The sequence below is a fragment of the Marmota monax genome, unplaced genomic scaffold (assembly GCF_021218885.2).
Source record: "Marmota monax isolate L192 unplaced genomic scaffold, Marmota_monax_Labrador192_F-V1.1 WCK01_AAM20220418_F8-fsc00146, whole genome shotgun sequence".
Classification (NCBI taxonomy): domain Eukaryota; kingdom Metazoa; phylum Chordata; class Mammalia; order Rodentia; family Sciuridae; genus Marmota; species Marmota monax.
This window is the reverse complement of record NW_026694096.1, coordinates 3749259-3776393: the sequence shown is the minus strand read 5'-3', so window position 1 is coordinate 3776393 and position 27135 is coordinate 3749259. Positions and strand designations below refer to the sequence as shown.

The window sequence follows — 27135 nt, the reverse complement described above, 5'->3', positions numbered from 1 at the left end:
ACACCCATAGCACAAAAGTTAATAACTAGAATCAACAAATGGGACTTACTCAAACTAAGAAGTTTTTTCTCAGCAAAAGAAACAATAAGAGAGGTAAATAGGGAGCCTACATCCTGGGAACAAATCTTTACTCCTCACACTTCAGATAGAGCCCTAATATCCAGAGTATACAAAGAACTCAAAAAATTAGACAATAAGAGAACAAACAACCCAATCAACAAATGGGCCAAAGACCTGAACAGACACTTCACAGAGGAGGACATACAGTCAATCAACAAGTACATGAAAAAATGCTCAACATCTCTAGCTGTCAGAGAAATGCAAATCAAAACCACCCTAAGATACCATCTCACTCCAGTAAGATTGGCAGCCATTAGGAAGTCAAACAACAACAAGTGCTGGCGAGGATGTGGGGAAAAGGGTACACTTGTACATTGCTGGTGGGACTGCAGATTGGTGCAGCCAATTTGGAAAGCAGTATGGAGAGTTCTTGGAAAGCTGGGAATGGAGCCACCATTTGACCCAGCTATTCCCCTTCTTGGTCTATTCCCTAAAGACCTAAAAAGAGCATGCTACAGGGACACTGCTACATCGATGTTCATAGCAGCACAGTTCACAATAGCAAGACTGTGGAACCAACCTAGATGCCCTTCAATAGACGAATGGATAAAAAAAATGTGGCATTTATACACAATGGAGTATTACTCTGCATTAAAAAATGACAAAATCATAGAATTTACAGGGAAATGGATGGCATTAGAGCAGATTATGCTAAGTGAAGCTAGCCAATCCCTAAAAAACAAATGCCAAATGTCTTCTTTGATATAAGGAAAGTAACTAAGAACAGAGTAGGGACGAAGAACAGGAGAAGAAGATTAACATTTAACAGGGATGAGAGGTGGGAGGGAAAGGGAGAGAGAAGGTAAATTGCACGGTAATGGAAGGAGACCCTCAGGGTTATACAGTGGAGGGGGTAGAGAGAGAGGAGGGGAGGGGAGGGGAGAGGTGGGGAGGGGGGAGGGTGGATGATGGGAAAGGCAGCGGAGCACAACAGACACTAGTATGGCAATTTGTAAATCAATGGATGTGTAACTGATGTGAATCTGCAATCTGTGTATGGGGTGAAGGTGGGAGTTCATAACCCACTAGAATCAAAGTGTGGAATATGATATGTCAAGAAATTTGTAATGTTTTGAACAACCCACAATAAAAAATTAAATAAAAAAAAAAAAAAAAAAAAAAAAAAAAAGAAATATTCCCTTTCTTTACTTTTCTCTCTCTTTTTTTCTGCCTTAAAAGTTATAAGATAAAGAAAATCGTCTCTGGGCGTATGGTGGGCATATTGCTGAAAATGAGGGTTAACATTAAAGTCTTACTATCTTTAAATTGAAATCACTAGAAACATTGCCCACCGGTATTTTCAACTCATTTATTTGTAAGTAAATTTTCTCATAGAATCTATCAATATAAATAGTTATGTTAATTTGCAGTGAATAATACTGGAATATTTTAAAATGTCTCCATAATATAAGAAATTTTATAATTTTGTATATAACATCCTTCATCTAACATTGCCAAAATTGTGAAATTTTTGCCAAAGATACCATAATGTATGAAATTTTCTTTACCATTTGTTTGGTTGGAGTACTGGGGACTGAACTCAGGGGCACTTAACCACTGAGCCACATCCCAGCTCTATTTTATATTTTATTTAGAGACAGGATCTCACTGAGTTGCTTAGTGCCTCGCTTTTGCTGAGACTGGCTTTGAGCTCGCAGTCCAGTCTGCCTGCCTCAGCCTCCCGAGTTGGTGAGATTACAAGCGTGTACCACGATGCGCAGCTGTTTACCATTTTTAACTAAAAAACAACACCTTGTCTAGTTGCACACTGTACATACCACACACAGTAATATTGGTTGCTAGTTTATTAATCTGAGCTTTATAAATTGACTTTTTCCAAAATACTTTTGAGAAGCCTATGAAATTAGTTGCAGTATGATATGACACAATTCAGTGACAGAATCTAATGAAAACCAGTAGATAAATGTATATAAGGTACCTGAGTCTGGTAATTACCACCACAAAGCACTGAACCAAACTGAATGTCAAGGAAGCTAAGACACAAAGGGAGATTGCTTGATGTGTTTTGTTCTCATTTTCTGACCAAAATAGCATAATTTAGATTGAAAAGACAAACTTTTTGGCCCTGAATTCAAGGACAAATGTATTTCAAAGCTTCTTAAATTGGGGTCATGGAATAACAAAAGACAAAAATCACTGTTCAGGTAGACATTCCTCTGAAAGCTGAGGGCATAACACTTAATCATATTTCAGTAAAGGCATTTTTTTTTTCAGGGAGCTGAGATAAAAGGGTATATTGCTCTCTGGTGATCCAACAATCCCAAGAAAATGTCTGAAGTCTGTAGAGCGCAGGTTTTTAAACTCTATTCCTGGAATTCCTAGTTGTGTTTGCCTGTTTAATCATTCACTATATTGAATTTCTACTGTGTAAGAACTAAACAGTACAGACAGATGGGTAGGTTTGCAAGATGTGTATCTATTTCCTATCTCTATCTCTGTCTATAGATACAGATTCCTGTAGAATATAAACTCCATGAGGACTATTATAATACATTCCTCATAAATTACATATGCTATAAATTTATATAGATCAAAATATTTCCCAAAAGGCTTATATTCCTTATATATGAAAATGATCATATATATGTATATATATGTACATGTATAAAATGTTCCACCTGGACTTTATAGTCTATATATGCACTATACATATAGCCCATATATATATACACATTCTTACATATGTATAGATTCCACATAGAAGTTATATTCTAAAAGGTGCAGATAACGATAGACATATAATTAAAGCATCAGATTTTAGGTGATGTTAATCACATTGAATAACATAAACCTGAGAATGAGACTATTGGGAAGCAGGATGAGCAGCTAACACATAAAGACATAAAGACCAAGGTGGCCAAATGTTCTTGGTTACATATAGGAAACAGATAAGCTGCAACTCAGATCCTGATCTTTTGCCTTCAGAGAGTGATGTGAGCAATCAGGTGGCATTATAGCCTGAAACTACATCAAAATTTTAGTTTTATTTATGTTTCAAAATCATTCCTATGAATAGCATCCTAACTGTTTTCTGTTTCCACATGCCAGAGAACACAGATTCTCTGGCCAAATTGGTGTGCCAAAATGCTTCTTTTATATACTTACAGCCTTGTAAGAAAGAAAAGACATGTATGAATAACTCAAAAGGCAGAAAATTATCATTGCATTAGAAATATAAGAGTGTAATGCCATGAACATTCTTAAAGGGAACTTGTGCATCCGCATGATGCCTACAGAGTGGAGATGGCACTGGGAACTCCTTGCCATTGGCAGGATGAAGATTAGCTCTGGGGAAATGTAGGAATGTATTTCAGAGAAAGGAACAGCCTGACATTAGCAGCAAGAAGGAAAATTACTGGGAGACATCACTCAGAGCATTGTGCAGGTCGTACTTTCCTCACAGAATGCCATTTGGGAAAGGCTGTGATACATATCATTAAATTGGCAAGGATTCTGCAAATGTTTTTTTGACAAGTGGAATTTCTACAGAACTTCTGCTAAATCTTTGCATTCAAATTTACTAAATATATAATATTTAAAATTAGGAAGGCATTCTAATTAGTGCCCTATAGCTATCATACTGGGGCTGTTAGAATATAGATTAAAGTGAACTAGGTTATTCCCACTCAAAGGTCAGAGCAAAATAGAGGAATATCTTCCCCTAAGAGTGATGGAACTCAGATATTGGCCCTTATGCTAACCATAAATCTCAGGGTTTCCTTATTCTTACCTCTTTGAAACTGTCTTTTTTTTGGGGGGGGGTAGAGTAAGTAGGGGAACCTGAATGTAAACCTTGAAAATGAGGACATTAAAAGCTAGATCTTTGAAAAAGATAACGTGGAAGCTAAAAATTTAGTTGATTTTAGTGTTTACATTAACTCTTCTCATTCTATGTTGATATTTGCATTCTGGAAGTGTTCTTAAAAATCTTTTGGAACATAATATAATGCTAATTCATAATTTTTAAATTTCAACTGGTGTTGAGTTTTGGTGAAGCTCATTTATTTGAATCTATATACAGTAGTCATAGCCAGATTATTTAAATTGCAACATTAGCAAGATTTCAAAGCAAATACAAAGATGAGGAAGAGGAAGAAAATGTTTTCAAAGAAGCTACAGCTGGTTAGTGTGAGATTACCTACCCGAGTGTCAGTTTGAGGAAGTAAGACAGATTTAGTGCCTAGAAGGTTAAGTTGTTTGATGAGATTTGTTGCCAAGCTTCTGAAATCTCAGTAAGGGCTTTGACAGTGAGAAATTTGGAAAGAGATGAGATACAGTTAGGAGATTAGGTTGTAAAGAACACCAAGCAAGGTTGGTATTATATCGCGATATTTGATTATTTTATTTTGGAGCATTTTGCAATCGTCTCAACTTGTTTAGCCTCAGAGACATGTACAAAACTGCATCTATATTGACTCCATCTGGACTCTTAGATACAAGAATCTTTCACAGAAAACTGGTATCTTATATAGGCAGTGGGTGTTAGATCATCCTTATCTCAAATGGTTTATCAGAAGGAGGAGGAAGTATCAACAAAATAGGATTTCATCACCTAATTCCCAAGACCCTTTGCATAGTTATCCTAGCTACAGTCCTCCTTTTGCATCTATTGATGAGAGTAGGAAACTGGAAAACACTGAATTAGAGAAGCAAACTATAAATTCATATCTCGATAGCATATACATTTCTAAGGATATTTTTTGGGAAGGCTTAATAAATGATTCTCAAAACAAGCATGTTGAATTGGCCAATTTTAAAATAAAGAGATTATAGGGAAATATTTTAAATTATCTAATGATTTTTTAGTCAGTTATCTTGGAATTCATTTCTAATCAGTCTTTATCCAGACTCTCCACCATGGACAAAAATTTTAAAAAGGATAATTATGTCTAGATACAGCATTGCAATTTCTATACATTATAGAAATCTTATAAAGCATAGCTTAAAAAATAAATGTGAACAACTATAATTATGAAGCAGAAAAATGAAGAGTTGAAAACAGTCTCTACATCAGAGTCAAGTTTTTATTTAAAATGCTTTCTGTTGATCTCTATAATACTATTATTGGGAAAGAGAAAAAGGTAAACCTAGTTTCATTGATCTCCATAGGAGAAGATTCCACTCAATTAGCTATGTTGAGACTTTCTGTTTATACTAAGCAAGAAAAGTTTTGATGTTTTTATGTCACCCTGCTCCCTAGGTGACAAGTACCTTCTTATAAAAATAAATAAATAAATAAATAAATAAATAAAGATAAATTCAGTGAAGTCAAAGTTTTCAATTATTCCTAGAAGGTAAAATGTATCTGTTCATCATGTCCCAGAACATTTCAAGAAAACCATCCCAACATTTACTGAGATCATAAAACAGGTGAAAAGATACATTCTTCAACACCTAAATAAACCTAGTGTATTCAGTGGCCTGAAACCCCACAGAAGAGAATTTCTTTCTTTCTTTCTTTTTTTCTTTCTTTCTTTCTTCCTTCCTTCCTTCCTTCCTTCCTTCCTTCCTTCCTTTCTTCTTCCTTTCTTTCTTTCCTTCCTTCTTTGCTTTCTTTCCTTCCTTCTTTCCTTTCTTTCCTTCCTTATTTATTTATTTATTTTCTGATATGAAAACAGAGGTTTCGCAATTAGGGAGACATTTTGCTATGGCCTCTAAGGGACAGGAAGATATTTAAAGCAAAGGGGAAAAAATCATATGAAAATGCCTAGAAAAAGATGGATATAGCTTGAATGACAAAAATGAGAGTAGACCTCATTAGGAAATAAGGAAGAAGGAAGGTTTTTGTAGATATGTGGCAATAACTAGTGCAAGTAGGAACAGGTTACCTCAATCGGCCTAAAATTTAGTTTTTTTTCAAATTAAAGACAATGGGACACATTGCAGGTACTTTAAGTTTACCTGAACCAATTTTTTACAGACGTTATTTTCCCAGGTTAAATATAGTAAATACATTTTCTTACCTAGTTATTCTTCCTTTGGGTTTACTGAGCCACATTAAGTAATAGCTAACCTGTTAATATTTGTGTTTTTTAAAAGAACCTTAATTTTAGAATGGGATCATTCTTCTATAGAATACTGAACACAATATTCTTTAAAAAAAATTCCCTGAACAACTTTCTCCACTTTTAATCATTTTAAAAGCAGTCTCTAGAAGAGATTTCTCTAGAAAAGATTAAAGTTTTAACACTGAAATAAATCAACTAGCCGAAAGTTAAGCTTAGTTTTTAGACCTCATGTTCACTTTTCTCTTTTAAAGATTAGCCAAATATTTTAACAGATTTTTATTCCACAGTATCAATATTATTGATTTTAAATTGAAGGATAAAAATCTGGATTCAGGTAAAATGTAACATGTATCCTAGTGTTTATTTTATAAAATTGGATTTAGATTATGTGATTTATTAATTATGTACTATAGGCATTCTTTTGAATAAATTTCTAGTGGAAGCAGAATCAATTTCCAGGAAATTTTTCATCTCTTGGGGGATTTATTTTAATTGAAAAAATATACTAAGTTTTGATAAAGTTATCTATCGCTACTTGGGCAAGGACCTAAATTATAGAAGTTGGAGAGACTGGGATATTAAGATGAATTGGGTTAGAAATTTTCCACAGATAGTTTTACTTTTATGATAAAGAAATGTACTTGGATTGGTTGCACTCAAGTATTTGAAGACACACCTATAAATCCAGCATATTATTATTGATTTCTTATGAGGTCCTTTGTTTTATAAGCCTTTAAAGTTAAGAGTATCTGCTTGTTATTTAAAATATAATTATTCTGTATTAAGATCAGATAGCCAAAGAAAATAGATACATAAGTTATCAAGTATGTGTTCCAAACTTGTATATCATCTCAATTAACACTGTTTTTAAGAATCTAAAGTTAGCATAATTACTGGGTATTCTTATGTATGAAGCAATTTTCTGCGATGAAAATCCTGATCTTTTTTTCTGTATTCTGGGAGACAGTTGAGGATGCATGAACTGTCATGGAGTTAACAACCCAAGCCTGATTCTTTAGCTTTTTTTTAAAGATGCTTGAGGAAACGATGGATGCCAAATGAATTACCAAGAAATTCTCCAAGATGCTGACAAGGATATAAGGATAGTTTTGGGGATTGTGCCTCCGGCAAGAAGGATGCCCCTTACTATTAAGAATCTAGTGTAAATGTCTCTGCTGAAAGAGCTTGGTTTCTTTCTTTTATCATGTACCCCCCCCATTCCCCGCACACACACACCTTCTGGCTATCCTATCTCACTCATTATAAGTCATTTCTGTTAAAATAATTCATTTAAATAACTGTGAAAGACAAAAGTTATAGTAATTTGCATTGAGACACAACAAAATTATTCTAAATTCAGTAAGAATACATTTAAAATACATTTACTATAAAAATTTGATTTTACACTGACTTTTTGGTGATTTATTAGTTAAGGGGTATGTATTTTATATCTCTCCAGTAACTGTTTTAATTCCTATGTTGCTCTGGCTTCGAGAAGCTGAGTCCCCATATTATCAATTTTATTGGATGAAAAGTGTCAGAATCTAGGATGATCTGAATATATCAGCAAAATTTAATAAGGTGATATTTAACAGGAGTGAGTTAGGAATGAGTTCCAGATTTTACACTTAGATTCAAAGAAATTATTGCCAAAGTGCAAAATACTTCAGGCAGAATCTATAGTCACTTATTTGATATCACTGCATATTTCTACTTGAAAGTAAGTGCAATATAATGTGGTACTATTATTCTGCTATCTAAATATCTAATATAATCATAGGTAATATGACTGTTTGATAACTAAAATGAGTGATATGATACCTTGTTTTGCTTTGCAATGGTCAGCTCTAGGTACCACCCTTTGAAAGAATTAATGACTATTTAAATCACTTCTATAGGACAATAAGAAAAAAATTGATTCTTCTTTAACTAAGAAAGAAGTTGTTAGATACAACTTGGCAAATTTAGCCAAGTATCCAAATCTCTCAGGAGTCTGGTACTATATAAAACCAAACCCATTTGATGATATACTATGAACAAGGGCTTTCATTTTTGTCTCTAAATATTAAAGCTTCTAAACTCTTGTTTATTTCACAGGAGTCTGAACTTATAGAATTAAGGGAGACCATTGAAATGCTGAAGGCCCAGAACTCTGCTGCCCAGGCGGCCATTCAGGGGGCCCTAAATGGCCCAGACCACCCTCCAAAAGGTATATTCAGAAATGGTATCATTTTTCATCTTAAATAATAGGTATCTGTTTTATTTATAGAATGGAGTTGTATTTACTCAGTGGCACTGCCTTTTCTAATGAGTAAGGAGAAATTAATGGGATCAGAATTCCAGAATTGCAGACTTTGAGAACAGTAGCTTCTTCTGTCAAATAATTTTTAAATTGACCTTAATGAATTGACTTCTATAGTTCTACATATATTCTCTCCATTTGATCTGGGAGGCAGAGGTGATGTGCATATTGACTTAAGCAAAACAAGCCTATAAATGAGTATGATAATCCAGATCTGCAAATAAAAATGAAGCAATCAGTATGTTAATACCAAGTCTCAGGCATTTGGAGTAACTTCTCCTGGGTGGGACAATGTTCTGTAGATAATTTTTAAATAATGAGAAAACAGACTAGAAATCAGCTTGTATTTTATTATGACCATATTTCTACAGTTTTAAACAATGAAAATATTCCTTTTGCCATCATCTCTACCTTTTGGTTCACCACTAAAGAAATGCTCATTATTGTCATATCATTTTTTCTTTATATAGGTTCAATTTATTCATTCACTTTTCAATAGCATTAAATATGTCTCATTCTCTCTTCCAGCTAAAAAATTCTTTCCTAAATCCTCAGTTCTTATCATCTTTCTTCCTATTTCCAGATAAGTTCTGGTAAAACTAATTTGGGAACCTTTCAAAGTCTTCAATCACCAATCACCTTTCAGCCCATAGGATCATAAATTCTATACCCAACTACTCCTCCAAAGCTTTTTTCTCCAGGGTCAACAATGACTAACATAGCACTTAATCCAGGGAAATAGCTAAAATTCTTATTGTACTCATCATGGCAACCACATTTGGTACTGATGTCTAATTCCTTCTGGTGGACACATTCATTTTTGTTTTTCTTCCTTTTCTGTGTGTTCACTTCATTATATACATTTGTTAATTATTGATATTCTAAACTCTCTTCCAAAATGATTCTGAACATCCTTTCCAAAATTATATAAACTCACCTAGTGCTGTAGCTATCATTATAATTTATGTGTCACTGACTGTCTCTGTATCTCTAGGCCAGGCTCATCTCTGGAGATAGAGCTCTATCTTATCTAGTTGCCAAGAAAGAACTCCCCTTGGGTATCTTTGAGTAATTTTTTGGCACTTTAAACATGACATCTCCAAACCTGAACTTCCCTCTTAGCCCTCCTTCTCCTCCAGTGTTCTTTGCTTCAGTAATGGTATCACCCTTCTTTCATCTAGATGTCATTCATAACCATCTCTCTTGACTCAATGAATCATCAAGTTCTTCTGATTCTACCCTTTAAGTGTTGATAGATTTGTTTACTTTTCCCTGATCCTGCTGTCACCATCCTTTGACTCTTCCCTGATCTGGCACCACCAAGTCCTACATAACCTTTCTTCTCTTAACCTTACCCCATTTTATACCATTCTTCAACTAAAGTCAGAGCAATCATCTAAAAGCAGGCATCTGCAGACACCCCCTTGCCTTTGGGATGAAAAACAAGCTCCTTGACATGAGATAATCTCCCTTCACCAACTTTATATTCAACAAACATTTAGTGATTGCTAATTATATGCCAGATGCTGTCCTTGACTATATTTCTTGCTCTTTCATTACACTGTGTATTCCATATTTCAGATTTCCTGAATTTCTTTCCATTCTTCATAAGTTCTTTAAACAGTCTGTTTACTCCACTTGGAACATTCTGCCCTGTTTGTTCAGAATAAAAACTTTTGGAAAACTTTAGGAATTAGCTTAAATATGCCTCTTTGTCCCCCTAAACTGGATGAGGTCTCCTGTGATATGTTTCTGGAAATAGCTGTACTTCCCTTATTAAAATTTGCATTATACTCTGGTGCCTTTGAGGTCTGTCTGTCCTGATTTATGTAGGAGGGTTTGTTTCTTCATCCCAATGCCTATAGCGTTGCCTTGCACATTAAAGGGGCTTATTCAAATTTCACAGAAAAGAATAACATAATTAAGAATATATAGTTGAATTTAAATTTTAGGAAAACAGTTATGTAAAATGAGGTCTACTTAAGTTGAAAGACAAACTGGATTTCTATGGGCTACTTCTGTTAAGAATTTAGCAATTTTCATGTGGGGGAGTTGATTTATATGCTGCATGGAAAATTACTGCGTATTTAAAGCTTTTCTTAGAGCTATAATAAAGCAGCTTATGTTCTAAGTCTTCATGTCGTAAATAGGTCCAGAAGGGATTTAAAAAGGCTTAATCCCTTCTTTAATACAGCACAAGTCACTGAAGTGAAACTTTCTGGAAGGATTCCTTTTATCTTAGGCAACAGGTAGCTTAGTATATCTACTAGAATTAAAAAATCGGAATTCCTTTGCTCAGAAATGTGGGAGGGATAGTGATTAAGAGGAACAAAATAATCATATCTAAGTTGGTCAAAAATATGAAAAATAATTGCCCACATTTCCAAAATTAAGGAAATAACTAGTTATGAAGAGTTGACAGTATATAAGACATTTAGACTGTGTTTCTGAAATATTAAAACAATATTAAATTCAGTGACTCTAACATTATTTGTATTACATTGACTATTAATTAATATTATATAAATAAAAATCAGTTGAATTAGTTATGTATCTTTCTATGGGTTCATTGGATTGTATAGTTTATATGTCTGTGAAATCATATTGAAATTCAGTTTTTGTGACCTTTAAAATAATTTTATGTAAAATTTTAGCATACAATCTTATCATAACTATTTGGAGTAAAGCAACACTTTTATAGATGATCAAATTATGCAAAATTGCATAAAATTCATTAATTTACCTTTTCATCTATATTTATACATAACATTTATTAACAGTCTGATGAATAAGAAGTCTATAATAAAATAATATTTATTTATTTACAAACATTTAAACATCTGCTGTACATTTGGGAATTTTGTTTTTTGAATACAAAGATTAAAAATGAGTGACTCTGTGGCCCACAATTCCTTTCAATGAAAGGTAAATATATATTTTACCACATGAATCCATGTTACATGTTATTTATATATATATATATATATATATACATATTTCATATATAAAACAACTGTTACAAACATAATTATTTTAAGGCTGGCTGACATGGAAAATTACTGGGAAGGCATGGGAAATTTTACTTTAATTTTTCCAAATATACTGTTCTTTAAGTCACTACCTCTGTGTAAACATGGAGTACTTTTTCTTTAAGAAGTACCAAATAGGGCTGGGAGTATAAGTCAGTGGTAGTACCAAATAGGGCTGGGAGTATAAGTCAGTGGTAGAGTGCTTGCCTAACATGAGTGCAGTCCTGGGTTTGATTACCAGTACTGAAGAAAAGAAAGTACCATGTAAAATTAGTCAAAATATAAACATATGTTAAATTACTATTAGTGATAAATATATTTTAGAAATAATGGTCAACAAACAGATTTGCATTGAATCAACAATTAGAATAAACTCATATAACAACAACATATTAATGGATTACTTCATACAGTGCTGTACAAGGCCCTGGACATAGACAGTAAAACCAAAAATAAACATGGTCTTTGTCTGCACTGAACTTTCACTTTAGTGGGAGAGCAGAAAATAAATGATCGTGTATGATCATTGGTATAGCTGGTTCATACCACAGTCATTCTAAGGTGGACAAGAACAGATTACCATAGAAAAAGAGGGTACAAGGAAACCTATTAGAGGTTGCATAGTCAGGAAGGACCTTCCCACAGAGGCCACATTTAACAGGAGATAGTGTTAAGTAAGGCAGTGGTGATGAAATTTTTCTTCTAAGAAGATTTTTGTAGCTCCTGTGTATAGAATGGTTTGAAAGTGAGAAAATTGGATAGCTATTCTTGCTGTAGAGCAGGTAAGTGATATGGGTAGCTTGAACAGTGGCATTGGTGGGGCAGAGGGTGAGAAGTGAAAATTAATGAAGGAACAAATGTGTAACTGAAAATGATACTTTTAAAGCAGGCATCTCCATGTGTTTGGATTATCTGTATTCATTGGTTAAGGCTCTACGATGCCCTATACACTGAATCAAATTCTTACAAGCACTAAAAGGAAATTTTTAGAGAAAAATAAAATGTATTACCCATATTTTTAAAACTTTGAGATTAGTGAAATCAAGTATAGTTTATTAATTCCAGGTATGATAAAAACTCTAGAAATCTCCAACATGTCTGTTTTCTTTGTGAAAGTTATTCGAGAAAAGTTAGTAAATGCTGTACCTTATTCAGAAAAGCTAATAGCCAACTGCAGCAGAAATTTAAAACATGAATAAATACCTACACATAAGTTTCTGTGATTTATTCATATGACTTTCATATTATTAACAGATACTAGGTTCCTTTATTATTGAATCAAAACAGTATACATAAATAAATAGTGTACATACCTTTAGGTTTTAAAATAGGTAATTTTTTTGTTAAATTATGAGAATCAGTGTTTTTATGACTCTAGGGATTCTGAAAAATACTTCAGTTTTCTCCTCCCACAAAATTTGTCAGCATAACTATTTTAATAGGGAAATTAAGCTATTTACTGCTGATATATGTGTGGAGATATATATATATATATATATATATATATATATATATATATATATATACACACATGTCTGAGGTATGTATATGTATATACATAAATCACATACCCACATGTACACTCATTTGTAATATATTCTTCTTTTTCTGTGGTGCTGGGGATTGAACCCATGGCCTTGTGTATGCAAGGAAAGCACTCTACCAACTGAGCTATATCCACAGCCCTACTATATATTCTTAAAGTAATTGGTTATATTGCTATGGATCATTTTTACTCATCAGAAAATTGGTCAACTGGACAGGCTTGATTTTATACTATTTTTTATAAGAAAAATTTTTAAAGTTATATGGTAATTTTTCACATATTACATGTTCCACTTAAGTTTTTTTACTTGGCTAATCTGCATTGATGCCAACTAAGTATGTTAATAGGGATGTCTTAAAAGTAAATTTGACCTTATAAATTCTCTTGGTAACTCACTAGCACTTAATATAAGTTTACTGTAAGTAAATAAAATTTTAGTTTCTTTTAATTTTGATATTTACAAAATAAATCTTATATAGAATAAGTGCAAATGTTTAAAAGTTATAAAATATCAAATGCTACTCTCTTTAAAATATCTTGTATAACCAGAGAAGTGCTGCATGCTTTGGGGAAGTTTAGCCCAACCATATTACATGGCAGGTAGCACAATAGATATTAGACTCAGCCTAGCTCTGAGATTCGTGCCACTATTTTTAAGCTATATTACCATGTATCAATTATATATAATAGATAAAATCATTTCATTGGTTTACTTTAAGAGTAAAATTAAGTATGCAGGGGCATACTAAGCATCATTATTAGTCTTACTATTTTGTCACAGACAGGGACTGGGGGTATGTTGGAAGAATAGCACCATATGACGTATGTTCTCTGTTTAATTTACAAACTTCCTATCTAGAGTCTCTCTGGAGGATCTTCTCTTCATTGCTTCTTTGACCTTGGTCAAGTCAACTCCTTTGCACTTCAATTTCCTCATCTGCTAGATGATGTGCTTATTTGACTTCCTAGGTTTGTTTTGGCTCCAACATGGCATGATTCAATGAAATGGAAAGTCAGTATATTTGGCTTTAGAAACTTTATTCAAAGCACAAATATTAAAAAGAATTAATCTCATCCTATTATGAGTTTCCATTTACTCCATGGAAATAATCATTTGGAATAAATCATTTTGGAACTGCTGTTTGATCCGGGTATTCAGTAGAAATCACTAGCATGGCATTTCAATTTTGGACAAAATTCAGAACTCATTAAAGCATCAGTGTTACAGACTCATATGAGATTCCTGATGAATCTTAATGTAGATAACTCAGTTAATTAAAGCAAATAAGGTTGTACTTTATTAAACTTGTAAGACCAAAACTGCAATAAAATGATCTGTACAAAGCCTGTTGATCTTTGTTGGAGAACATACTCTCAGAAAGCCTCAAAGACTTACTTTGTTCAGACTGCAACTTTTATGAGCAAATGTGATACTCTCTGTTGCTAGATCTCCGCATCAGAAGACAGCATTCCTCTGAAAGTGTTTCCAGTATCAACAGTGCCACAAGCCATTCCAGCATTGGCAGTGGTAATGATGCTGACTCCAAGAAAAAGAAAAAGAAAAACTGGGTAAGCCCTCATCACCCATCTAATTAAATAGCTTATTCTGGTGTAAGGACTTAGGCTTTTTTCTCTGGAGCTTTAAAAGTCTGCAGCAATTGACAGAGTCCCATTCAAGTACTCTGGCACCTCAAATGTTGCACTAATCACCGAGATTAGGCTGGCATGGTGCTGAAGAGCATATATTCTAGAGTTAGAACTAAGAGCAGGGTTTTATTTGTCAGGGTGACAAGGAATAAGATGATAAAGATGATGGTGGTAGTGGTGGTGATGGTGGTGATGGTGATGGTAATGATGGTAATGGTGGAGGAAAAGGAAAATTGGAGTTTATAATAGGAAAGAACAGACATTGAAAGCTAACACCACACACACCCCTGGAATCAACAGGGACTACAGGGTGAATAAGATTTTACCCCATAAGAAACCAACTGCATTAGCGTGTGTGTTGTTTTTTGTTGTTGTTACCAGTAGAACATACTGGAAAATGCAGAAATGAACTTTAACAGGACTGGACCTTAAATTTGCTAGAGATATTACCATTTATGATAATATTAAGCAACCACTAAAAATCTGAGGGGAAGATGTGGTCATTGCAAATAGTTTGAAAACAACTAAGTGAAAGTTTTGGTATTTTTGTTTCAAACCACCGAGACAAAGGTACATTTTAAATAAATACAGTACTAGATGAAATCCAACACAAAACTATCAAAAGATATTACAGGAATGCTTTCTGTAAATAATGAAAAAAATCTTTTTTGTTTTAAAAAAATGTTTATGCAGGTAATATTTTAAAATACTGATCAGCCTTCATTCCCTTGATTTGTAATTCCACACTCTTTCATGTTTCTGCAAGGTGAACTCTAGAGGAAGTGAGGTGAATATAAAACCATGGACAATTTGGCATGCATCTATACAAAAAACCCTACCTTGGCATGAATGCTATTCATTTTGGCAGTAGGCTTTTATACCTTTTAAAAACAGATTACCTTGTATGTCTTTTCTTTGTGTCTTTTCATTTTAATCTCAAATTTTAAAGAGAAGTAAAACCACTTTCTGAATAGAGCTGTAGGGGATACCAATTCTGGTTTTGAATAGTCTGGGAATTGAAAATTTGAATAGAAAATCACAATTAATGAAGTGTTAGGTGAATTTGATTTCATTTTGCTTTTTAAGTTTGTAATGTCAGCAGGATATGACTTGATTGTAGCGCTAAAGTGGCCATTTAAAACAAATTGCCTTGAAGAGAGAAGCATTGGGAATGGAGATCCCTTCAAGGTACTTAGTTTTAAATGAGTGCTCTGACAGCCATGCCCTTGACCTTGCACTATTTAAAAGCCTTCCATGTTTGCGCTGTGCTGGATTAATACAAGAATAAAAGGAAAAAACAACATGCAGTATCTTTTTTTTTTTTTTTAGAGATACTGTGCTGCAACTGTTAATACTCTGCTTATATATACTGACCCCAGGCAGTGGCTAGGTGGCACCTGCAAACTAACGCCCCAAAGCAAAATCCCTCCAGGTGCAAACAGACAGGAGAGGTAATTTTTGTCCTTGTTTCAGCTGAGAAGTTCTTTCAAACAAGCCTTTGGAAAGAAAAAGTCCACCAAGCCCCCATCTTCACATTCAGACATTGAAGAACTTACTGATTCATCTCTCCCGGCATCTCCCAAGTTGCCCCATAGTGCTGGTGACTGTGGTTCAACATCCATGAAGCCCTCTCAATCTACCTCAGCGTAAGTCACTGCCTTTGCAGAATGCTGACCCACTTTTTAAAAAAACAGCTTCAGGCCAAGTCCATGTTTATGTTCTAAATACAATCAGTTGTACTTTTGCAACTACAGCACCATATATGTACCCGTCCTTTTCAAATCTTACTGAGAAAGGTAAACAGCATTTGTCTTCGTTTTTGTGATCTCATTCTCTACTTTTTCAGTCATCCTCACTTGTTTTCACTTGCGTTTACCCATGTATCTGTCTAACTGTGCGTACATGCAGGTCACCTCTTATCTGGCCACCAAAGAAACGACAAAATGGCCCTGTGATCTACAAGCATAGATCCCGGTAAAATGGTGTGATGCATGAAAACTGTAAAAATCCAGTTTCTAACCTAGCAATATTTGCTTTTGTGTGTTTTCGAAAATTACTTGCATGCATTACAACCACAAATACCTTCTCCTTGTTTTTATATTAAAATTTTGATTTTCTAAAACCAACTTACATTCCAGTGTTCTTTGATTCTATTAAATAATCGAACAAGACATTTCTTTAGTAGCCCACTTTTAGATACCACAAGAAAGAACATAACATTTAAAAGATAGAAATACTTTTTGATGAAATGATTCTCTTTGTTTCATATACTGTTTAAATCAGATTTTATTGTATGCTCATGACAATGACTATTATAGAACTGTCATGTAGAACAAGGCCACTGTGCTTTGGCTACATAATTTCATTATTTACATGGGAAGGAAGATAGCGTCTTGCCGTCTTGCCGTTTTGTGATTAACAATCTAGTGTTCAAATTTTAAATGGAGAATGCATTAGTTAATATAAAGCAAATTTTTTGGCAGATTTATTTTAATGATGCTATCTAAAAAATTAATAATAAGGATAAGGATATAGCATTATATGACCTTCCAGTAGCCCCAAGCTAGCCTCTTGCATAGGCTGAGGTCTGAAATGTTTTTCATTAGCTATGATCTCCTGAATCAGCTGGGCCTAACAGGAAGATTATACAACACTCATCCATTATTTAAAAGTCCAAAACTAATCTTTCTAAATTATTTTCTATAATATTTACATTGGATTTTCATTACAACTGGAAAATGGTGTTGAGGCAAATATGGTTATTGTTTGTACAATTCTACAAAAGGAGAAGTTTTGAGGCTTGACTCTTAAAAAAGAATATTTCACATGTTGCCAATGGAGATTTAAGTCCCTTGAAAAATATAGAATGAAATATAGTAATATTATGACTCTTCTACCTTAATTTTGTGGACAGAATATAGAGATATCAGCAACCAGGAATTTTGAGGATCACTTTATATTCTGTATGTTAGTAGATTGTTTTTAAATTTCAAAAAATAAGAAAAAAAGATTAAAAGAAAAAGAGAGCTACTTTCAGTTTTGAACCTATAAATTCGTTATGGTTAATAAAACTATTTCTCCTTTTCTCAGCAAATTATTTCTGTACCTGCTGGGTATTGTGGCAGTTCAGCCTTTAAAAGAGGCACTATTTTCCCTAATCCTCTTGCTTCCCAGACCACAGATTTTGTGTTTGTTTCTTTATTCAGGATCTGTGAATGCACAGAGGCTGAGGCAGAGATAATTCTGCAGCTGAAGAGCGAGCTCAGAGAAAAGGAATTAAAATTAACAGATATTCGGTTGGAGGCCCTCAGCTCTGCTCATCATCTTGATCAGATCCGGGAAGCCATGAACCGGATGCAGGTCTGTGCTGAAGCACCTTCAGGGAACAAAATGGAGAGATAACAATGCTGCCTTTCCTCTTCTCTCAGTTATTATGCAACCGATTCCATTTTTTTAAATCCCACTGTGGACATGTCCTCTGTTTATTCAGTCTCACAACTCAGTTCTTAATACTGAATAGAGAATTTTGTCAAATCCAGGGTTGGATGGAGGAGAGCAAACTGGCCAGTTGAACTCAGGGGCCATTCAAAATGCTTGTACCAGTGATTGATTAGGGCCAAGCGCTAAGTGTTAAAGAAACTACTGTAGTTTTTGGTTCTTTATTTTTCCATGAGTTACCTTTATGTTGCTTTCTAAAAGTGTTCTTTTGAAATCTGGCTTTCAAGTACCTTTGCCTCTTTTCTATTGAAAAACAAAAACAATGAGGAAACTACACAAATTCCACACAAGATTTCTGTATATTGAAGTTAAAGTGACTTAGAATGCCATCTGTAAAAGTAAAGCTTTCGTATTTTTGGAAGCATCTAAAAGCTAAATTCAAAATCAGTCTGTGTTCAGACTAAGTTTCTATTTTATTACTGTAAACCAGTAAGCACTTCGTACCACAGATGACAGAAATAAGAAAAGCTCATGCTCTGCACACTCATCTGCCACTGTATATATCCATAAGAAGGTCTTTATGAGCTTTGTGCCCCATCTTGAGAAAACAAAACCTTTTTCATTTGTTAACTAGAATTATGAAGTAATTTTATATCAATTTACATATTGTTTTTGTTTTGTCCTGTTTTCCTACTCTCCATGAATTTACAGAATTAAAAATGGCATTATTTGCCTAAGAGATTTTAATATCACTTTTAATATGAAAAGTGTTAGGATCTATTGAATTAAGATTTATGTTATTCTTAATTCAAATGAGAAATTAGATCAAGTCCAAAAAATAAAAACTACTCAAATTTGGATATTTTTTTAAAAATAGGGTTGGGTTGGACCTCAGAGTAGACTGCTTTCCTAGCATGCTTCAGGCCCTCAGTTTAATTCCCAGCACATAATAATTATTATAATAATGGTGTCTACACTTGAGAATATAGAAATGCATATATATGTGAGAGACAAAGGTTAACCCCTTGTTTAAAAGGAAATCCTCTTTTCATAATTTGTTTGCTTATCGAAAGCATCACCACATGCTTTAACAGAGAAATCGAATACAAGCCTTGGTGCTACATTCTCATCAAACTAGCTCAAATTTTTCACATTTTCCATCTTAATAACAGAATGAAATTGAGATACTGAAGGCTGAGAACGACCGGTTGAAGGCTGAGACTGGTAACTCTGCAAAGCCTGCACGGCCACCTTCTGAGTCCTCTAGCAGCACCTCCTCTTCCTCTTCAAGGCAGTCCCTCGGGCTGTCTCTCAACAACCTGAACATCACAGAGTCTGTTACCTCAGGTGAGCTAGTGCACATGCCCATCCAGCCCAGTGCAGGTGGGGACAAGCCTGGAATTCTGAGAACAGTACCCTTTCCTAAAAATGTTAACATTAATTATTGGAAATGATCCCATTTTTATCTTACAAATTCATTCTATCTACTTGTGGTTTTAAAAGCACATAACATGTGAAACAGGAAATCTTAGAGACACAAATTTCATACCATTTTTTAAAATATCACTTTTGCTTGGGAAGTGCTTCCTCCATGATTATGATGAATAAGATGAAGAAATAATAAGTATTTTCAGTGATGATCGTTAGTACTCATGAATATAATAATAATAACTCAATGCAATGCAACTTAATAGAATTTTCAGGGTACAGAGTCAGTTCCTAAATTAGACTAGATGATCCTGAATGATGTTGCCTAGAGAGAACATAATGCTGCTACATCATCCAGTCTGCAGTTCTATTAAATTTTCAACAAACTGTAAGAACATACTGGATTCAACAGTCCTAATGATGGAACAAGGGTACAGTTTTGATTTGATTGCAAATGGAATCATATGACATAATTTCATCCTAATATCTGATGAACTGTTCAATTATGAAGTATAACTGCTCCTATGACATTGAATCATTTTAGGATATAAGATTTAGTTTAAGAAATGTTTACTTGACGATCTGGGGTGATTACAAAGTACAACCACCAGATGACGCTTGAAAACCAATAGTGCTCATGTTCCTGGGTAATTTTATATGCCAGTGTAGAACTGAGACACTTCGCTCCTTGCCTTAAATCACATTGAAATATAGAAGGAGAAGAAGTAAAGAGGAGGAAGAGAAGCAGAAACATAAAGATTAAAAAAATGATACAGCATGCAAATTTTGATTACATTTTTTTTTTGTAAATTACATCTCTTCAAAAAGTAAAAAATTTTGAAAGTTCTATTATGGCTGTCCTCACATTATACACTTAAGTCATTTATATCTAAAAGGCAAGTTGGAATGTTTATAAACATTTGGGATCATAACTTACTCCCCCCACCAAAAAAACAAGCAAAATATATAGGTCTCTCACTCTAAGTTTGCTGTTTTGCTGTTTTACCAGAAACATTTTCTTAGCTGATTGTCCTGTGAATATACTGAGAGCAGGGAAGACCCAGATGTACCCTCAATAGGATTTAGAATAAACACAAAGGAAATGAATCACAAAAGAGCAAAACTTACTAAACATGATAAAATAATTTAAAAGTGTTATCTCATATGCTCAATAACCTGCAAACTAGATGCTATTTAAGCCCATTTTACAGATTAAACGACCAATACTTAGGAAAATGACACAGCAGTTTTGTTTTGTTTTGTTTTTCAAGATCATGTAACTAAGAAGTGGAAGAACTAATATATGAATTCAGTCTGGATGAATGCAGTGCCTGAACTTTTAACTATGGTGTTAATTTTGCTTCAGGTAGCTGTAGCCACATATACAGAAGTCAAGCATAGTCACTCATTTAATGGTAAATCTACCCTACTGTTAGGAGGAGTGAGACCTGTTCAAAGTCAAACTTGAACAGATATGTGGATCAGCAATCCAGTTAAACCCCTTGCCAAGGATTACAACCTACTTCAACATCACCTCCTACACTTGCTCTTACAAAAGGCTTTTTGATTTATTCTCATTGACCAAACCTCTTCACCTTCACCTGCCCAGCCCTTCTCACCTTCTGGTCTTACCTCAGACATCACCTGCTCAAGGAACCCTTCCAGGATTGCCTATAGAGATTCCTCCCTTCAGTTTCTGCTTCACTGACCTGTTGATTTCCTGCACAGTACATAACATTCTGAAACTACCTAGTTGAGAATGTATACTCCAAAAGAGCAAGGAATTCATTTTCCTTCTCACTTTGGTATTCATTCTCAATGCCCAGCATAATTTCTGATATCTTATAGGCTTAATAGGTATTTGTTGAATATTTGTAAGTAGTTGAGCATAGTACTAATGAAGTAGTTTGGACATGAATTACAAGAAGTTTATGTATGAACAGCCAATGGAAAACTACTCTAATTTTCTGAAATTAGAAACAAGAAAATTAACACTTAAGGTAGAGATTTTTTTTTTGGGGGGGGGCAACATTCATACATACGTATGGGATACATTATGGTAATTCAATACAGGTATACAATGTGTAATAATCAAGTCAGGTAATAAGCATTTTCATCTCATCAAACATTAATCATTTCAATGTGTAGGAATTTTATACTCTTCTAATGACTTTGAGATATATCATAGATTGTTTTAGTCTATGGTTATCCTGTTCTAGAAAGGAACAAGAAATAATTCTTCCAGAGACTTTTATTTCTGAGTAAGATATATGAAAAATTAAAGACTATAAGGATATTAATCTATGAAAATAGTTAAATCGCAGTACAGGAGATTGTTGTTGATGAATCAAAAATTTCTATTGGAAATTTTCATATGCCTCCAGCTCTACGAAGTTGTTTTTCAACACACTGTCCTCATACCATTTTTTGACTCCTTCCTCTGCAAAATTAACTATGCTTAATTACTAATATAATAGGAGCCATTCAATTTTCAGGACCCATCTTATTTAATTGTTTCTAGGATGTTGTAATCACAGCCATCATCTCTATAAAATTATAGGCAGAGCAATTGAGTCAGCTTGTTACCAGGCACATGTGCTCTTTAGCAGGTAACCAAGTTTCCTGTACTCATAGGACACTATCTTCGAATTAAGCATGGCTCAATAATAGCATCATTATTGAAAGAAAACATATCTTTGGGATAGTTTTTCGTAATAATTTTCCAAATATATTGTACCTGGTTGTGTCACTGGAACAAAAGATCTTGAAAATTAATCTTTAATCACATTTAAAAACTGATGCTTTAAAGGTTGACCAGCTTTATCATGTTTCTGTAACTTATAGATGATTACTAGAAACATCATATTGGTTTTGAAACTATTAATCCAAGTATCCAGGAGATCAATAATTAATATACGTATGTAGGGAAATATAAGGTCATGGTTAAAATTCAATAATAGTACCTAATAATGGTAGATAAAAGACAAGCAGTAATACAACTGAATATATGCCTGAAAATAATTTCACTTGACAGTCAATCTCAGCACCTTTGCATTCGCAAATTATATGAATATTGAGCTTGAATATTTTAGTTTGGATAGAAAGATTGGATTGCTCTTCAGTTTGTTATGGTTATAATGGTGACTATTACTTAGGTATTACCCAGACCTGTGTGTAATAGAAAAAAGGGTGGGGACTATTTCTTCATCCAAAGGAAATGATCCAACACTTGGATAAGGAGCTTTGGAAGCAGAAATAAGTTCTTAGATTGAAACATGAGCCCAACCACATAATTCATCTTCTTATAAATGGAGGTTTTTCAGACCAGTTTGGCCAGAATGGGAAGCAGTTGCACCGAACAGAATAAAAATGGAGAAAGCAAAACAGTAAATAAATCTGAGCTAATATTACTTTTTTAATGTGTGTTTTTCTCTTGAAATCTGGTAGATATTTTGCTAGATGATGCTGGAGATGCAACTGGACACAAAGATGGCCGCAGTGTGAAAATTATAGTCTCCATAAGCAAGGGCTATGGTCGAGCAAAGGTATTTCTTTAACTTTAAATTCTTTATTATAACTAGAGGGTGAGAATTCCTATAAGTTAAAATTATTTTACATTTGAATATTTGTTCTAATAAATATCCTATTGAAGATGTTTGCCTCGGTATTACCTTAATAGATTATATAAGCATAAAAGGTAGAGACATCACCATAAAAGTATAAATGTGTCTCATAGGTATCACATTTTCACTCTTTTGAAAACAGTATTGATTGTCAACAGCCTTCACTACTAAAACTTATAAAAATTTATTTCCTTGACATAAACAACTTGTTTACCATACTCTTTGAGTGTCACTTATACATTATAAGTAGTGTTTATGATGTGTAGTAACACCTCACTAGAGTGCTGTTAATGTGACCTTTCTACAAAGAGAACACTGTAAGATGAACGAATATTGGGGACATCCGAAAGACATTCTACTGAATCAGTAGTCTATATATTCAGTAGTATTTAGCAGGATAAATTCCATTGATGCTATTAGTCTGCATCATTTTTAAGCAAGATCCTAACTGATCAGGCAAGTATTTTACTTTTAGATTCAAATATTCCTTAATTTTATCTCTTTTTCAAAACTAAAAAGACTTCAAGTTGAACTTTTAGTTGAGTAGCCAATAATACAAATTTGTAAATATCCTATTTTTACCCCATCAAACAACAATACTTTAGAATTTTAAACAATATAAGGACTTGAGTCTGAAAAGTGAGATAGAGCACTTGTGAATTTTCATGTTGAGCAAATGTTCCAAGGATCCAGTGCCATAAACTTCATGCTTGAACTGCAGGTTTGTGCCTACTCTTCCCAAGTGGATCTTTATGTTTAATAGTCTCAGTGAAATCTAAAGTAACTCTAATTTAAAAGCAGCTGTTACAAAGCATTGTATAAGCACTCATTCTGACAGCATTAGCATCATTGGCAAATAAATTTTTCTTTTTGAAATAATTCTAAAGGACCATGTCTTTTAAACATTTCTTTAAATAAAGCATCTAAGAAAGTAGTCATCTTAGTGTGGTACAATTGCCATGGCAAAATACCATATAAGTGGAGGTTTAAAAATCAAAAATGTATTTTCTCACAGTTTTAGAGGATGGCATATGCAGGATCAGGATTCTGGCCCATTTGGTTCCTGGTGAGGGCTCTCTCCTTGGGTTCCAGATGGTCAGCTTCTCCATCTGTTCTCATATGACCTTATGCCAGTGTCAATGGGAGGGAAGGTGAGAGATGCCCTCCAAGGCCATTAATCTGATCATGAAGGTCTCACCCTCATGATAAAATCCAAACCTAGTCATTACCTCCCAGAGGCTTATCTCCAAGTACCATCACATTGGGGGATTAAGACTTCCCCATGTGAATTGGGAGTGAACACAAGCATTTAATCTGTAACAGTACCAGTCAGTTGTGGATTTCTCCACTATTTTCTGAAAGAATATATTGGCTTCTAATTGAGGTTATATCTCAATAATGCTCATCATGATTTACACATATAGGGTTAAATATTATAGATGAAGAAACTGAGGCCTTGAGTCAGCTAAATGATTTACCTAAAGCCATATTTCTTAAGTAGGTGGGAGATGTTGTGCATTATAGAATCCATGTCTTCTAACCCTTGACTCAGTGATTATTCTACCAACCTTGAATGGCCACCTAATTGGTGACTAGAAACAGGATTGTAATATATTAACTAACTATGTTTACTGATATTATAATTGCTTTTCCCAGTCAATATTAAATAGACTCCAGTCAAACCACAAATCCTGAGTTGTTTACATTTCTAATATTTCTAGAAATTCCTCAAAACCTCATTCTACAAAATATATATACACACACACACACATTTTGAACCATTATGTGCATTATAAAAGTTTTCTCTGGCAGTTTCTTGGAAATACTGAATTTTCTGATAAATTGACAATTGGACATGTTTTATAAATATGCAAATATCAAACTCTTATGAACAACATTTCTTACATCTATATTGAATGGTAATAAAATTAAAGAATGAAAAAAACTAAGCATTGAACTTATCAAAGATAAGATCACAGAATAGTAAGAGAAAGTTCAAAGATTCATATGATGTAGTACTTTGCTGTCTCTTTCACCCTTTTCTTCCCCAAAAGCTTCTTCTTGTAGGATTGTACCAACTGTGTTAAATTGCAAGGCCATTCTCTCTGATTCACCTCCCCTTTCCTTTCTACTGAACACATCACAAATCATTTTCTTTGACTTAACACTTCATCTAATGTCTTCTTTCCTGTTATTGTTGCTACTGCTGTTATTTTATTTGTTTGGCTGGTTAATTTGCTAGGTTCATATTTTGTTTTTGTATAACCCTCCATGTATATCTGTTACTATAGAACTCCAGGTTTAATAAATTCTTTTGTGTCAATCACCAACTACATCAATAAGTTTTAGTAGGAAACATATAGTAATAAGATGCATAGTTGAAGTTTATCTTACTCTGTTTTGTTCTTAGGATCAGAAATCTCAGGCATATTTGATAGGATCCATTGGTGTTAGTGGAAAAACCAAATGGGATGTCTTAGATGGTGTTATTAGACGTCTCTTTAAGGTGAGTTATACGAGAAAGCCTGATATTAAATGTTCTTCTGTGTTCCTTTTCACCTGTTTTACTTCACTTTCATAGATAGCATAGACACATCTGCTTTTTTTTCCTCCTCCATTTGAAATACAGAAAACCTCTCCATTTCTGCTGTTTAATATTAACAGTTCTTACATTACCCATATCTAAAATTCCTGACAACTAGCTTTATATCCCTGTTTTGTATTAGTTGCAGATTTGTCAAACCTGTTTGGACTGACTTTTTCCATGTGTACCGTTTTAGGAATATGTACTTCGAATTGATACATCCTCCAGCCTTGGTCTGAGCTCTGACTGCATTGCCAGTTACTGTATAGGAGACTTAATTAGATCCCAGAACCTTGAAGTGCCTGAACTGCTGCCGTGTGGGTACCTTGTTGGTGATAACAACATCATCACTGTGAACCTGAAAGGTAATCATGAAAGTGAAAAGTACAGTTGTAACTTTTTTTTTTTTTTACCAATATCCTTCTCTTCTTCTTCTTTTTTTTTTTTTTTTAGGCTTCCTTCAAGTTTTTATGTTTGCAAATTACGATAACACTTGAATAGTTCTAGTTTAAAGTGTCCATGTTGATTTTTTAAATATGAAAACCTTACTAAAATCACTGAAGACTACAGAATTTTTGTTTTTTGTTTTTGTGGTTTTTTTTTTTTTTTGAGTTCTGGGATGTAACACTTAGAAGAATACAATTCTGAAAATTCACCAACTTGCAAAAAAAGAAATGTAATTTAAGGAATTTCAAAATTCTAGATTTTCTCCATTATCATTTTTTATCAGAGGAAAACTGGAAAAAAAGTATTGTGTGTTCCAAAGTAATATATTCATTTCCATATTTTAAACTTATAAACGTGTGTACTCAATAATTATACACTGGGGGTATAGAATGCAAGTAAAAGTCTGGTGAGTAGCACAATCTTATAATCCCAGAGACTCCAGAGGCTGAGTCAGGAGGATCACAAATTTAAAGCCAGCTTCAGCAATTTAGAGAGGCCCTAAGTAACTTAGTGAGACGCTGTCTCAAAATAAGAAAAAAAAAGGGCTAAGAATGTAGTTTAGTGGTGAAGTGCCCCTGGTTTCAGTCCCTGATATAAAGGAAGAAAGACAGAGAAACAGAGAGAGAAGGAATGAATGCAAGTTAAGAATCAGTAATGAGAAATTCTGTTTTCTTTGCTTTGGGTGTTGTGACTAATTATGTATACTTGTCTCCACAATTCTTTGTTTGTATATGTTCAAGAATCAGAATGCATCTCTATAAACTATAGGTTAATAGAGGAATTTATTAATATTTGATTTTATGATTAAGGTAATTGGGTTAGTAAAAGGAGATACTGTTGTTGCCCTTCCTAATTCTTTGCCTAACATTACAATTTGTATTCTTCAATTGTTCAAGTGTTTGTACAGCTGGGATGAGAGATAGAAGGTAATAAAGAGAAGAG

The 27135-nt window shown here is 33.8% G+C and overlaps 1 protein-coding gene across 8 annotated transcripts in view; it reads left to right on the top strand.

Annotated features, from left to right (window-relative positions):
- Nav3 (neuron navigator 3) overlaps window positions 1-27135 on the top strand; it is an 802778-nt gene that overhangs the window by 753579 nt on the left and 22064 nt on the right. For 7 of the 8 annotated variants that reach the window (XM_046465096.2, XM_058585776.1, XM_046465095.2 and 4 more), the window contains 9 exons: window positions 8247-8358; window positions 14474-14595; window positions 15440-15460; window positions 16147-16319; window positions 17880-18033; window positions 19284-19458; window positions 22987-23084; window positions 25573-25668; window positions 25943-26111. In XM_046465096.2, coding sequence (XP_046321052.1) covers window positions 8247-8358; window positions 14474-14595; window positions 15440-15460; window positions 16147-16319; window positions 17880-18033; window positions 19284-19458; window positions 22987-23084; window positions 25573-25668; window positions 25943-26111 — 1120 coding nt within the window. The remainder of the gene's footprint in view (window positions 1-8246; window positions 8359-14473; window positions 14596-15439; window positions 15461-16146; window positions 16320-17879; window positions 18034-19283; window positions 19459-22986; window positions 23085-25572; window positions 25669-25942; window positions 26112-27135) is intronic. The other variant, XM_046465093.2, reaches the window with a different exon arrangement.